Consider the following 14,833-nt stretch of genomic DNA (forward strand, 5'->3'; position numbering starts at 1 on the left):
ATTATGACACGCTCCATCATTGTCATATTGCTTAGCATGATCATATAGTTGACATCGTATTTGTGGCAAAGCCACCGTTCATAATTCTTTCATACATGTCACTCTTGATTCATTGCATATCCCGGTACACCGCTGGAGGCATTCATATAGAGTCATATTTTGTTCTAAGTATTGAGTTGTAATTGTTGAGTTGTAAGAAAATAAAAGTGTGATGATCTTCATTTTTAGAGCATTGTCCCAAGTGAGGAAAAGGATGATGGAGACTATGATTCCCCCACAAGTCGGGATGAGACTCCGGACGAAAAAAAGGAAAAAAGAGGCCATAAAAAAAGAAAAGGCCCAAATAAAAAAATGAGAGAAAAAGAGAGAAGGGACAATGTTACTATCCTTTTACCACACTTGTGCTTCAAAGTAGCACCATGATCTTCATGATAGAGAGTCTCTCATTTTGTCACTTTCATATACTAGTGGGAATTTTTCATTATAGAACTTGGCTTGTATATTCCAATGATGGGCTTCCTCAAAATGCCCTAGGTCTTCGTGAGCAAGCGAGTTGGATGCACACCCACTTAGTTTCTTTTGTTGAGCTTTCATATACTTATAGCTCTAGTGCATCCGTTGCATGGCAATCCCTACTCACTCACATTGATATCTATTGATGGGCATCTCCATAGCCCGTTGATATGCCTAGTTGATGTGAGACTATCTTCTCCCTTTTTGTCTTCTCCACAACCACCATTTTATTCCACATATAGTGCTATGTCCATGGCTCACACTGATGTATTGCGTGAAGATTGAAAAAGTTTGAGAACGTCAAAAGTATGAAACAATTGCTTGGCTTGTCATCGGGGTTGTGCATGATTTAAATACTTTGTGTGGTGAAGATAGAGCATAGCCAGACTATATGATTTTGTAGGGAAAACTTTCTTTGGCCATGTTATTTTGAGAAGACATAATTGCTTTGTTAGTATGCTTGAAGTATTTTATTTTTATGTCAATATTAAACTTTTGTCTTGAATCTTTCGGATCTGAATATTCATACCACAATTAAGAAGAATTACATTGAAATTATGTCAAGTAGCACTCTGCATCAAAAATTCTGTTTTTATCATTTACCTACTCGAGGACGAGCAGGAATTAAGCTTGGGGATGCCTGATACATCTCCAATGTATCTATAATGTTTTATTGCTCCATGCTATATTATCTACTGTTTTGGACATTATTGGGCTTTATTATTCACTTTTATATTATTATTGGGACTAACCTATTAACCGGAGGCCCAGCCCAGAATTGCTGTTTTTTGCCTATTTCAGAGTTTCGCAGAAAGGAATATCAAACGGAGTCCAAACGGAATGAAACCTTCGGGAACGTGATTTTTAGGAAGAATATGATCCAGGAGACTTGGACCCTACGTCAAGAAACAAAAGAGGAGGCCACGAGGTAGGGGGCGCGCCCTCCACCCTTGTGGGCCCCCTGTTGCTCCACCGACGTACTCCTTCCTCCTATATATACCTACGTACCCCCAAACGATCAGATACGGAGCCAAAAACCTAATTCCACCGCCGCAACCTTCTGTACCCACGAGATCCCATCTTGGGGCCTGTTCCGGAGCTCCGCCGGAGGGGGCATCGATCACGGAGGGCTTCTACATCAACACCATAGCCCCTCCGATGAAGTGTGAGTAGTTTACCTCAGACCTTCGGGTCCATAGTTAGTAGCTAGATGGCTTCTTCTCTCTTTTTGGATCTCACTACAATGTTCTCCCCCTCTCTCGTGGAGATCTATTCGATGTAATCTTCTTTTGCGGTGTGTTTGTTGAGACCGATGAATTGTGGGTTTATGATCAAGTTTATCTATGAACAATATTTGAATCTTCTCTGAATTCTTTTATGTATGATTGGTTATCTTTGCAAGTCTCTTTGAATTATCAGTTTGGTTTGGCCTACTAGATTGATCTTTCTTGCAATGGGAGAAGTGCTTAGATTTGGGTTCAATCTTGCGGTGTCCTTTCCCAGTGACAGTAGGGGCAGCAAGGCACGTATTGTATTGTTGCCATCGAGGATAACAAGATGGGGTTTTTTATCATATTGCATGAATTTATCCCTCTACATCATGTCATCTTGCTTAAGGCGTTACTTTGTTCTTATGAACTTAATACTCTAGATGCATGCTGGATAGCGGTCGATGTGTGGAGTAATAGTAGTAGATGCAGGCAGGGGTCGGTCTACTTGTCTCGGACGTGATGCCTATATACATGATCATACCTAGATATTCTCATAAGTATGCTCAATTCTGTCAATTGCTCAATAGTAATTTGTTCACCCACCGTAAAATACTTATGCTCTTGAGAGAAGCCACTAGTGAAACCTATGGCCCCCGGGTCTATCTTCATCATATTAATCTTCCAACACTTAGTTATTTCCTTAGCTTTTTTACTTTTCTTTTATTTTACTTTGCATCTTTATCACAAAAATACCAAAAATAGTATCCTATCATATCTATCACATCTCACTCTCGTAAGTGACTGTGAAGGGTTGACAACCCCTTATCGCGTTGGTTGCGAGGATTTATTTGTTTTGTGTAGGTGCGAGGGACTCGCGCATAGCCTCCTACTGGATTGATACCTTGGTTCTCAAAAACTGAGGGAAATACTTACGCTACTTTGCTGCATCACCCTTTCCTCTTCAAGGGAAAACCAACGCAGTGCTCAAGAGGTAGCACCTTCGCCTCCAGATTGGTGGCGGCCCCCCTTTTCCTCCTTCCCCCCTCAGGGGGAGCCGCTTTCTTATTCCTCCTCGCCGTCGTCTTCGGCAGCCGAAGAGTCAGTCCCGTCTTCGGACGACATGTCCGAAGCACCCTTTCGGTGAAGACCACTCCTGGTCCCTTTGGCCGTCTTCTTGGCCTTCTTATCCGGCACATCATAAGGCGCTGGAAACAACATCTTCGTCAGGAGTGGGGTCTCTTCATCTTCGGGTAGCGGAGCTGGACAATTAATCCGCCCCGCTATGTCGGTCCAGGCCTAAAAGAAATTGATAGGAAGGCTTAGACTCTTTTCTCAAAATATGCCAGTAAAGGCTATACCTTGAAAACATGAAAGAGCTTACCAAGTTAGCCTGGCGCTTTAAGCAAAGCCCACGATCCTCGGTCGTATGCGGTGGTGTCTCGCCGGCCTTGAAGAGCACTTTCAGATGTCTTCGTGCGTCGTACCGAAGAGCTCCAGCAGCATCTGGTGCTTGCCCGGATCGAACTCCCATGAATAGTAGGTCCGGCGTTGGCATGGAAGGATCCGGCGAATAAGCATAACCTGGATCATGTTGACAAGTTTGATCTTCTTAGTTATCATGTTCTGGACGCACGTCTGGAGCCCAGTCAGCTCGTTTGAAGAACCCCGGGTTAGGCCCTTCTCTTGCCAGGAGGTGAGCCGCATCAGAACTCCGAATCAGAATTCGGGGGCCACCGCCCGGTTGGTATCGTGCGGCTCGGTGATGTAGAACCACCCCGACTGCCACCCCTTCACCGTCTCCACAAAGGAGCCTTCAAGCCAGGTGACATTGCGCATCTTGCCCACCATGGCACCTCCGCACTCTGCTTGTTGACCACTCACCACCTTCGGCTTCACATTGAAGGTCTTCAGCCACAGGCCGAAGTGAGGTGGGATGCGGAGAAAGGCCTCGCACACGAATATGTATTTGACATGAAGAAAGCAATAGCAATAAAATTGAAAGATCATTATGCTAAGCTAACGGATGGGTCTTCTCCGTCACATCATTCTCCTAATGATGTGATCCTGTTATCAAATGACAAATCATGTCAATGGTTAGGAAACTTAACCATCTTTGATCAACGAGCTAGTCTAGTAGAGGCTCACTAGGGACACAGTGTTTGTTTATGTATTCACACATGTATTAAGGTTTCCGATCAATACAATTCTAGCATGAATAATAAACCTTTATCATGAATAAGGAAATATAAAATAACAACTTTATTATTGCCTCTAGGGCATATTTCCTTCAAACCAAAATAAACATCTAGGAAATATAAACTCTCACAACCCGCCGTGGCATCAATGATCTGGTCAATACAGGGGAGATAAAACAGATCAGCTGGACAAGCCTTGTTAAGATCTATGTAATCAACACACATACGCCAAGTGTCATTCTTCTTGAGCACAAGCACATGATTAGCCAACCACTTAGGGTGAAAAACTTCAACTAGAACCCGGCGGCTAAGAGCTGGGCCACTTCTTATTTAGTGGCCTTACGTCTCTCTTCGTTAAAATGACAGAGGAACTGTCGGACAGGTTTCATCTTAGGATCCACATTAAGGTGGTGCTCAGCGAATTCTCTCAGTACACCTGGCATGTCAGAAGGTTTCCATGCAAAGATGTCCCGATTCTCATTTGGGATCCATCCCAGTCCCAATGGTGAACTGCTGAGAAGAATCACCGGGGACAAAATCCACTTGCTGTGTGTCCTTTACCGACTTAAAGTTGAGCAGAGGGTCCTTCTCAGTAGTGGGCTTGTTCAGAGGGGTCATATCAGCCGGATCCACATTATCCTTATAAAATTTGAGCTCATCAGTAGAACAGGCTAACTCTGCATAAGTAGCATCTCCCTCTTCACATTCTAGGGCTATCTTGCGATTTCCGTGAACTGTGATCGTCCCTTGTGGCCGGGGCATCTTAAGCTGCAAATATATGTAACAAGGGTGAGCCATGAATTTAGCGTAAGCCGGCCATCCGAACATCACATGATAAGGACTCTTGATCTTGACCACCTCAAACGACAGTGTCTCTGCTCTGTATTTATATTTATCACCAAAAGCCACTTCCAGAGCAATCTTTCCGATAGGGTAAGCCAACTTGCCAGGCACGACTCTGTGAAATACCATAGAAGACAGCTTAAGATCCTTCTCTGTCAGATTAATCTGCAGAAAAGTGTCATAGTATAATATGTTGATGCTGCTACCACCATCCATAAGTACCTTGGTGCACTTATAACCGCCCACTTGAGTGGCTACCACCAGGGCCAGATGACCCGGATCGTCAACTCGGGGCGGGTGATCTGCCCGGCTCCAGGTGATCGTGTGCTCAGACCACCTTAAGTATTGCGGTACAACCGGCTCAACTGCATTGGCAACCTGTTTATGAACTTCAGGTCATGCTTGCAAGTGATCGTAGTGAAGACATGGTACTGGCCGCTGTTAAGATGCTTAGGATTACTCTAATATCATAACTGATCATTCTGCTGCTGACTACCTTGACTAGACTGCTGATTATGACCACCATGGCTCTGATAACCAGAATTTGAGCCGCCACCATGCAAAAGCCGGCTCCTTGAAAACCTCATGAGCATGACCCGCATGGCGGCCCATTGTCGTTGCCATGTTGCTGTTGAAACAACTGGTTCCTATACTCCTGCATGATATAACAATCCTTCCAGGCGCGACTAGACGGCTTGGTAGGACACCTGTGTTTAGGGCATGGTGCATTAAGAGCTTCCTCATAATTCTTGGGCTTTCCCCCATTATAAGGCTGCTTGCCATTGCGACGCTGGTTTTTATACCCTATATTGGTGTTAGCCATCAAATCTGACCCGCCATCGGGGTGTCTGTGCTTTCCACCATTACCATGGTTATTATGATTACCATTCCGCGTCGAGGCGTTGTGCTGCTGACCCTTGCCGCCGCCGTTTTTCTTGCCCTTGCCAGATTTATCATCATCAGAGTTAGGATCCTTTATACTATCAGAATCAACATATCTGGTAAGTACGTCCATGAGATTGCCCATATCCGTGCACTTGCGCTTAAGCCGCCCGAGCTTCTGCACAAGAGGCTGAAAGTGACAGTTCTTCTCCAAGATCAACATAGCTTGAGCTGCCTAAATGCTATCGGAAGAGTGGATAATGCTCGCAACCCGGCGAGCCCAATGATGGGCCGACTCATCATCACGCTGCAAACAGTGCTGTAAATCAACAATTGTCGTCAGCTGCTTGCACGTTCCTTGAAAATTCTTGATAAAGCGCTCCTTCAACTCCACCCAAGTGTTGATAGAATTGGGGGCAGGTTCTTCAACCATGTACGGGCCGCCCCCTCCAACATCATAGTGAAGTACTTGGCGCATACCGCATCACTGACGTCCAACATATCCATGGCCAGCTCGTAGCTCTCAATCCTAGCCTCCGGAGGGAGATCCGCCGTGTAGTTGGGTACTTTGCGGAGACCCTTAAAGTCTTTAGGCATGCACTCGCTATGTAAAGCCGGCACTAGGAACAACACTCCGATGGTTCTGGCACTCGACCCGGCTCCCACCAAGGCTGAAGGAACTACCGGGGGCAACTGATAAGCCCCCTGGTTTGCTGCTTCTGCCCCGCGACGGACTCTTGCATCGTCCACAATTCCTTGAGCATCAGTCCTCGGGTGATGGGGCGGGTTATGACATCGTTCGCTGCTGGAAACCGCCGACGACTCAGCGTGCCAGCCGTAGCTACGACTCGGCAACAGGGTCGAATGTACACGATGCCGGCTGTAAGAGTAATTAGCCTACTGAGAAATCGTTGTCTGCAAAAGTTCAATGGCATTTCAGGTTTCAACCGCGACTCGTGACTCGCCGGTGATGGGAATCGCAGTGAGCCGGGTTGCCGCCGCTACTATGTTATCCACCGGGTTAGAAAAGTGACCCGGTGGCGTCGGAAAATGCGATGGTGGTGTCCGAACAAGGCGGGGGTCGAGGGCCGGCTCCTCCCTTTGGGACGGCTCTAGCTAGAGTGGCTGCACCACTACTCTGCTCCCCGGTACATCAGAGGTTAACTGGGGTATTACCGGTGCTCCTGGAGTACTTGGGCCTGCCCCTGGCGTGTTGAAAAAACATGTGGGTTCATAACTCGGAGGCAAATGGCTCCGGTACCTCCATTGATGAACCGCATTGGACACGTTCTGCTCAAGGTTTAGATGCCAAGCTTCTGTCTTCAAACGCTCCGCCTCTGCATTAATCTGAGCTTGCAACTTGGCTGTCCGGGTGTTTTCAACATTGATATCCTCCTGGGCCTTGGTCATCTGCTCTTGAAGCTTTGCAATCTCCGCATTGCGCTCTGCCTAGTTCTCTGCAGTAACCTCAGTCCCCAGTAAGGTCGTCAGGGTGGTCATCAGCTCAGACAGAACTTGAGCCGTAGGCCTGGCCGAGCCGGACGCTGAGGGGTCAGTCGTTGTTGTTGCTCCAGCCGCCGTGGAATTGAGAGCCGGCACTGTCCCTGCCATGAAGATGGCGGCTCGGCATAGCGGCTCATAGGGGTCCGGAATAATGTTGCCATCGGGACAGCCCCCAAGCCTGGCGTCTTGCAGCTGGTAGATCGACTCGGTCTCCCCGGTCGAAGACTCATTACCTGAGCAGACGAGAGTGCCCCCTCCAGACATGGAATTTTCTGCAAGTTCCATACCTTGCGTGAAGCCCACGAAGACATGCTTCTGGCCGGATGGAACTTGGGCAGGTTGCGCGTGCTGAGCCAGCTCGACTATGTCGGTGCAGATGTCCGGCTCAGGCTCAGATCCGCCGATCTAGCCGATGAAGACGTGGATTCCGCCAAAGGGGACCCGGTACCCATACTCGATTGAGTCGTCGATGTAGAGCTTGCCGCGGCGACTTTTCGTCATCCTGCCGACGACGTGCCCCTCGATCCCTAGGGAAGAGCCCTTCAAGAACTCGAACCCACCGTGCGCTGGCCCCACGGTGGGCACCAACTATCGTGGTTTTGTCACGGCATATGTCCTAGTGTGAGGACTTAGTCATGAGACCATCACAACTAGGTGGTTAGCTTGTCGGGGTTGATCAGAATTGAGAGACGCGGATTTACCCAGGTTCGGCCCCTCACGATCAAGGTAATAGTCTACTTCCTGCTTGTTACTTCGAGCAGATTCGCTTGACCTAGCTATTGATCAATTGTAACTTAGTCATATCTGCCTCTGGTACTCGTCTTTATATACAGGTCGAGACCCAGGGCTTACAAGAGTCCGGGTCGTACTACGATCCATGACTTAGTATGTTTCTAACTTGTCTCCTAAGTAAGGAAACTCCTGGCGACTTGGACTTTGGTACTATGAGCCACCGTCTTCGGATGCTGGGCCCTAAGCCGGCCCACTCTAGAGCCGCCCAACTGGTCTTGCACCTGGGCGCCTCGGCCCGTCTTGAGTCTTGCTCCTTAGACGCCACCTGGATAACCCGGCCCAATATGGCAGGTTATATCGTGGGGTTATATCCCCAACAGATACCATCTTGGACTAGTGTGAATCTTGCTAGGAGTCCGGCCGGTTGGTGACCTGATCATCTCTCCTCTCAGTTCCCCAACAATATATAACACTTGCCTGAAGTATCGGGAAATGGAATCTATTGATCTTCTCAATGTGTTATGGTTAACCCTGAACCTCTGGTTATGACCAACAACATGAAGGAACATGGCAACTTGCTCTTCCACACTGGTGTGGATGCTATCTTGTAACAGCCCCCTGCTCCTGAAGGTTTGCACAAGCCTGGTGAAAGGTGCTCTTGTCATTCTTGGCATCCACAAAGCCTATGTGTATTTTGCAGTTGTAGATGTGGTTCAGATTTGTTATCCTCTCTTTATCCCGGGCTAACATTGGAGCAGAATGGATGACAGGCTTGTCACCACGACGAATAACTCTCTTGTGGATCAACATGAACCATGCCTGAATCACAACTATCAGTTATGTTGCCTGAACTACCAGCTTCGTTCGTTCCTCCATAACCTAGGCAACATCGATGGTGCCGTGAGCAATGGGAAATCTATCCTACGTCGTGTCTAATGGCCTAACAAACGACCTAACATAGGGGGAGGGGGTTCCATGTTGCTTACGAGCTTCGGAGACGACGACGAGGAAGGGGGGCATGCATGGCTAAGTCTAGGAGGACCAGACGGTGGCCAAGAAGAGGGGAGAAGCAGCTCGTCCTGCCGGAGAGTGTTGTTGCCCCTCTGCCACTTGCCCAAATTTGAGTCGTCGCCGTCATCGGTGCTAAGAGCAAAGAAAGTGCTTGTCCTAGAGCTAGTGGTGACCGAGTAAATTGGGAGGGGGGCGGTGAGCCTAGATTTTGTGCCATCCTGCCTCGGTCGATTTCCATCTCCCGCCATCTCCACACGATTTCCCCTTGCATCGTCACAAGCGCACTGCCTCCCTTTTACATCGCACTCAACTTGGCTCACTGGAAACTGCCGATTCGGGAGTTCTCAGCGAGCCAGACTCTGGGCTGCTTTAAAGTTCATGCCGATGGGAGTCAAATTTGTTTGCAACTAAACACATTTTTTTGACCCAACTCAGCCTGATTGGAGGTTCTGCAGGCAACCAAAAGACACCCAACATGAATCGGCCACTCAACATCGCCCCGGGCCTACCTCGTAACACACACACAACAGCCCCGCACCATGGTGGTGTTGTTCTTGCTGAATTTTGCTATGTTGTATAAACTTCGGTCAAAACTGTCATCACGGCTACACTGCCCGCTCATTACCGTAGATAATGTCAGGAAGAACCAACACTACTGTACAAAAACAACTTACCGTTCCATCTTCCCCAGTTTTACATGTATACCCTCAAAATACTATTTTGCCGAGCCATGATCGGTTGCAGTACATCAAATGACCACGCAGATAAGCCCAAGGCAGTCTAAGCACCACGACAGGAGTTTTTACTGCCGGCCCTTCTTGAACCTGACCGTCAGCGTCACAAGCTCCAAGACGAAGGCCACCACAGCGAGCACCAGAACGGCACCAAGGTAGGCGTTCTTGTACTTGTGATCAGGTTGTAGGATGCCGATGCCCTTGAAGACATTGACGACGCCCAGAACGACCACGGTGTAGCCGACGGACCAGTGGTACAGGTTCCAGTAGAAGCGAACTTTGACGGTCTTCTTAGGGCGGATCAGCAAGGCAGAAACCTGGTCGATCCAATTCGTTTCAGCAAGTATATACTCCGTAGAAAACAGCAGTGAATTTGTTGGTCAAAGTAGTGAAAAATATCAAATATGTGAAGATTGTTCATCGACAAATGTCATCAAATGCCCATCTGTAATGTAAAGAGGGGAACTGAACTGAACAGATTGCAGAGCACTGACCTGAAGCGTTGATAGGACGAAAAGCGCGGTGCCGATGTTGCGGTGGCCATGGTGCTGCAGGGCGCCTTTTGCCGGGCTGCCGAGCGTGAGGCCGAAGACCCAACCGGCCGCCCCGATCACGTAGCCGCTGCATTGGCAGGCGACGTGGAGGTAGAACCATGCCGGATCGAGCGATGGGAACACCCTCATGTACCTCGCCAGTATGACGCCGAGAGGGAGCAGCACGCCCCAGCTCACGGCATTCAGCACGCCATGGATCTGCACGCACGTACAAACCAGCTAAGCTTCCCCAAGACAAAGGCGATCCAAACTGTCGTACGTGCGTACATTCTTGGGGCGTAGCAGTGCGCGGTAGACGGTGTCCCTTGGCGCGGCAGGGACATCGTCGACGACGACCGCCGCCTCGGCCGACCTGAAGTCCCAGCTCCGGGACGACATGACGTTGTCCCCGAACGCCTGGTGGCTCTCCGGCAGGCCGTCCGGGGACGACGTGCCGGCCTGCCAGACGATGTTCTGCCTGGTGCTGTTCCCCGGCAGCGCGACCGTGGCGTGGATGGCGTACACGCCGTCGGTGTACTCGGCGCCGCGCCTGTGCACGGCGAAGGCGAGGTCCCCGTCCGCGAACGCGGGGGCGTAGCTGTCGACGACCGCCGTCGCGACCGCCACCACGCCGGTCGCCGGGTCGTGGTAGGCGAACACGGTGTTGGCGCCGAGCATGCCGACCGCGGACGGGTTGATGGCCCACGCCGCCCACCCCGCCGAGCCCCCCGGCACGCGGAACGCGACGTCCGCCGTGCCGTTGGACGCGTGGTACGTCCAGTGGACGCTGGCGTCCAGCTCCTCCAGCGGGCTGCATGCTGCGTAGAGGCGGCCGCCGGAGAACGTGTGGTCGGCGCAGCTGGCCGTCTGCGCCGCGGCGGGTGGTGACAGTGACGCGGCGACGACTATGGTGGCGAGGAGGAGGAGGATCCGGCGGCTCGCCTGGCATCCCATTGCGGGTGGAGCAAGCTCAAGACGAACCGGAAAGAAGAATGGTACGTACGGCTTTGATAGTGCGAGCTACATGGTGGAGATGATGTGAGATTCTGTGTACGGTCAACGAGAGAGAAATGGTTCCCCGCACACCAAAAATAAAATAAAAATTGAAAGAGAAATATGTTTTGTTCATGCGAGGGACGTGGTGAGCGGTTTGGACGCGCAATCCGACATGCAGGAATGGGCTCGAGTTTTATAGTACTTATTTACTGTAAAAAAGTTGCAAAACGGTCCCTGCGCTTGCAACGGAAATACAAAAAATTATAATCTCCAATGACCACATTTTGCTGCATCACCCAGATACACTATCACTCTTATTTTTATGAAATCATAAACAATTTTTCTAAATCCTAAAGAATTTTTAAAACTTGTGAACATATTTGAAATCGTCAAAAAAATTCAAATTCTTGAATATTTTTACAGAATTCGAATATTTTTTAATTCATGAACATTTACTATTTACAAAAAATAAAAGTTGTGAACATTTTTTAAAGATTTTTCTTGAATAGGTGAACATTCCTAGAATCGATGAACATTTTGTTGATCAAAAATGATGTAGAATTTCTGGAAAGCATCCAGGGTTATTTGAAAAGTGTTTTTAATGAAAAACCTGGATTAAGCTACTTGAACATTGAGCATCAAGATCTATAAGGATAGATCAAAAAACGCTTAATAGTACTTTAAAATGAATACATACCGTGACAAGATTTTGAAGGAGTTTAAAATAGATCAGCAAAGAAGGAGTTCTTAGTTGTCTTACAAGGTGTGAGTATTGAGTAAGACTCAAGACCTGACCACGGCAGAAGAAAGAGAAAGGACGAAGGTCGTCCCCTATGCTTTAGACGTAGGCTCTACAATATGCTATGTTGTGTACCGCACCTGAAGTGTGCCTTGCCATGAGTTAGTCAAGGGGTACAATAGTGATCCAGGAAGGGATCACATGACAGCGGTCGAACTTATCCTTAGTATCTAGTCGACTAAGGAATTTTCTCAATTATGGATGTGGAAAGGGGGTTCGTCGTAAAGGGTTACGTCGATGCAAACTTTGACACTAATCCGGATGATTCTGAGTAGTGAACCGGATTCGTATAGTAGAGCAGTTATTAGGAATAGCTCCAAGTAGCGCGTGGTAGCTGCATCTACAAGATGACATAGAGATTTGTAAAGCACACACGGATCTGAATGTTGCAGACCCGTTGACTAAAACCTCTCTCGTAAGCATAACATGATCAAACCCTAGAACTCATTGAGTGTTAATCACATGGTGATGTGAACTAGTGTGACACCCCAAAATTTTGACCTTATTTTATTAATTAAAAATTTTGCCAGGAAATTAAACTTTTCCATTTGTCTAAATTTACCCTTTTGATATTATGGGTTTTTACCTCAAGTGAAAAAACTTTCCAAAAGTATTATTGGACTTGTATGCTCTCTCTCTATGAAACAATTCTTTATCAGTGAATTTAATTGCAAGATTGTTTTTCCCTGAGCTTTATTCTTTTAAAGAGATTTTTCATGAATTTGGAGCCTGTTTTGCACTGCAACCATTTGACAAATGCATTTAAAATTTCCACCAAAATTTGGGGATGTCATGTGATGTTTCCACATCACTTTTATGCAAAAATATCTTTTGGCTATTGGAGATTTTGAGTTCTACATCAGCTTTTCAAATCTGGTCCAGTAGGCATTTTTGCACTACAACCTATTTAAATATTTCTTTAAAAATTCTTCCAAGTGTTTGGAGATGTCAGTAGATGCATATAATTAAACTTTATGCTAAAACCCAGTGATGTTCTTTGGAACTTTTGAGTGAATCAACTTCTTTTTCATTCTGGTCCAGTTTGGTGATTTGTACTGCAACCCTATTTTGTTTTGCTCTAGTGCCCATGAGCTTTTTCCTGCTTGTAGCCCTCCCTACAAAACCCTTAAGTCCAGGAGAGTGGACCCATTGGAGGATTTTAAGTGCATGCAATGAGACCTTTTTCTTTCTGTCCAAAACTGTAGTTTTGCAAAACTTGCACTAGCAAGTTCCTGGTTTTGCCCAAATGACCTTGCCATCATCACCTACATCTAGAGAGACCCTGATCTGGAGATTTTGGCCACTCCAAGAGTTGCCTAAATGCACTTGGCATTCTGTCGAACACTTGGTGTGCATAGTCAGTTTTGGGCATGTTTCCTAGTTTGCACTATGATCTTGTTCCACTGACCCAGCAATCATGTCCACTAAGCTCCTAGCTATCCCTATCCCTGCCCTATTAGTTGCCATCCTCCCCCTCGCGCTCTAGGCTGCCTTGGCATTTTGTCGAGCATGTCCCTTGCGTGCTCTGGGCGCGCCCAGAGCGCACGTTTTGCACGCGCGCACACCGAGCCGTCGCGTCGCACTGCCGCCGTCGTCGCGTCCCGTCCCTGGCCCCTGCTCGCCTACAGAACCACGCACTACCCTCGCCCACTCTCCACGCCACCTCTGGCGCCCTACAGCGCCGCCGTCAGAGCTTTTGGCGGCACGCCGGCGTCGGCAGCGAGCCCCTGCCATGGACGGCGCCGCCCAAGCCACACCAGCGCGCCAGCTGCCCCTGTGAACAGCTCGAGCTTATCCTGAAGCCCGTCGGCACGCGCTCGTCGCCGCCACGTCGCCCTCCGGCTACAGAGCGACGGTCGCCGCCGTCCTTATCCACGGCCGCCGCGGGATCAGCCTCGAGCGCCTATAAAAGGAGACCCCGAACCTCTCCGAGCGCTCAAGCGACCTCAAGCCTTCCCCCTAGAGCTCCCCTAGCACTGGATTGGCCGGAAGAGTCCATCTCCCCCAACTCCGGCCGGTTCGGCCGGCGCTGCCTTCCGATGCCATTCGTCGCAACCAGGCACTCCCTCGCCCAGCCAGTGCCACCACTCACTTCCCCTTGCTCTTGCAGAGCTGCCCAGCGCCTCAGCCTCGATCGGAAACCACCGGAGCCCAAAACCCACTTCACTCCCGTAGCCCCCTCCGCCGCGGAGCTCGCCGCCGGCGACTCCTCCCACCACCATCGACCCAACGACCACCGAGAGGACCGCCCCGGTCTGGCGGGTCCATCCCTGCCCTCAGGTGCCCTCGAGGAGCCGCCGTTCGTCGACGGCGATCGCCGGAGACCCGCTCCCGTTCGGGCAGAGGAAAGGAGGGAGAGGGGGGAATAGTCAAACCTGACCAATGGGCCCCCTGGACCCACTGTCAGTGACCCCCGCGCCATCCACGCTGGCTTAAGTGGTCGCGTAAAACCCCGGAGTACGTCTCCTATGCTGCGAAAGCGTATTCTCCCCCGAAACGTTTTCCTCTTCTGGTTTTTTTTTAAAACAGAGATTTGACTGGCTATATCTTTTAAAATAAAACTCCAAATGAGTTGATTCTTTTTCCTACCTCTCTCAAATTTCATCTAGTTTATTTTAAGATTTATTCCAAAAATATTTGAGACAACTTTTTGTACTGTGGTTGAAATATTTGTTATTTGCATATTTTTCAAAATAGGGAATGGAGAGAGGGAAGAAAACTTTCAAAAAAATGCACCCTTTGCATACTCTTGAAGGCAAGCATTGTGAACTCTAGCAAAATATCTTTGTGTGGTGTTTTGATACGGTTACAACACCACTTGACTTGGAGCATACGTTATTTTTACGTGCCGATAAAAAAATCATTCGCATGAATGCACAAT

General features: G+C 48.6%; 1 protein-coding gene across 1 annotated transcript; it reads right to left on the minus strand.

The window, feature by feature from the left end:
• Nucleotides 1–9,463: 9,463 nt before the first annotated feature.
• Nucleotides 9,464–11,179, minus strand: LOC109741030 (cytochrome b561 and DOMON domain-containing protein At4g12980-like). The gene is made up of 3 exons (XM_045233021.1): nt 10,446–11,179; nt 10,119–10,397; nt 9,464–9,941 (listed from the first exon to the last, which is right to left on the minus strand). Exons 1-3 carry the CDS (start codon nt 11,109–11,111, stop codon nt 9,693–9,695), a joined length of 1,194 nt encoding a protein of 397 aa, XP_045088956.1. The 5' UTR covers nt 11,112–11,179; the 3' UTR covers nt 9,464–9,692.
• Nucleotides 11,180–14,833: the final 3,654 nt, after the last annotated feature.

The sequence above is a fragment of the Aegilops tauschii genome, chromosome 2 (assembly GCF_002575655.3).
Source record: "Aegilops tauschii subsp. strangulata cultivar AL8/78 chromosome 2, Aet v6.0, whole genome shotgun sequence".
NCBI lineage: Eukaryota > Viridiplantae > Streptophyta > Magnoliopsida > Poales > Poaceae > Aegilops > Aegilops tauschii.

Excerpts from the sequence above, each read along its gene's own strand:
- LOC109741030 (XM_045233021.1), bottom strand. The coding sequence starts at position 11,111 with ATGGGATGCCAGGCGAGCCGCCGGATCCTCCTCCTCCTCGCCACCATA. Across the intron at positions 10,398-10,445 it reads CACTGCTACGCCCCAAGAAT|CTGGTTTGTACGTGCGTGCA; the intron begins GTACGCACGTAC and ends GGGGAAGCTTAG. Across the intron at positions 9,942-10,118 it reads TCGTCCTATCAACGCTTCAG|GTTTCTGCCTTGCTGATCCG; the intron begins GTCAGTGCTCTG and ends TGGATCGACCAG.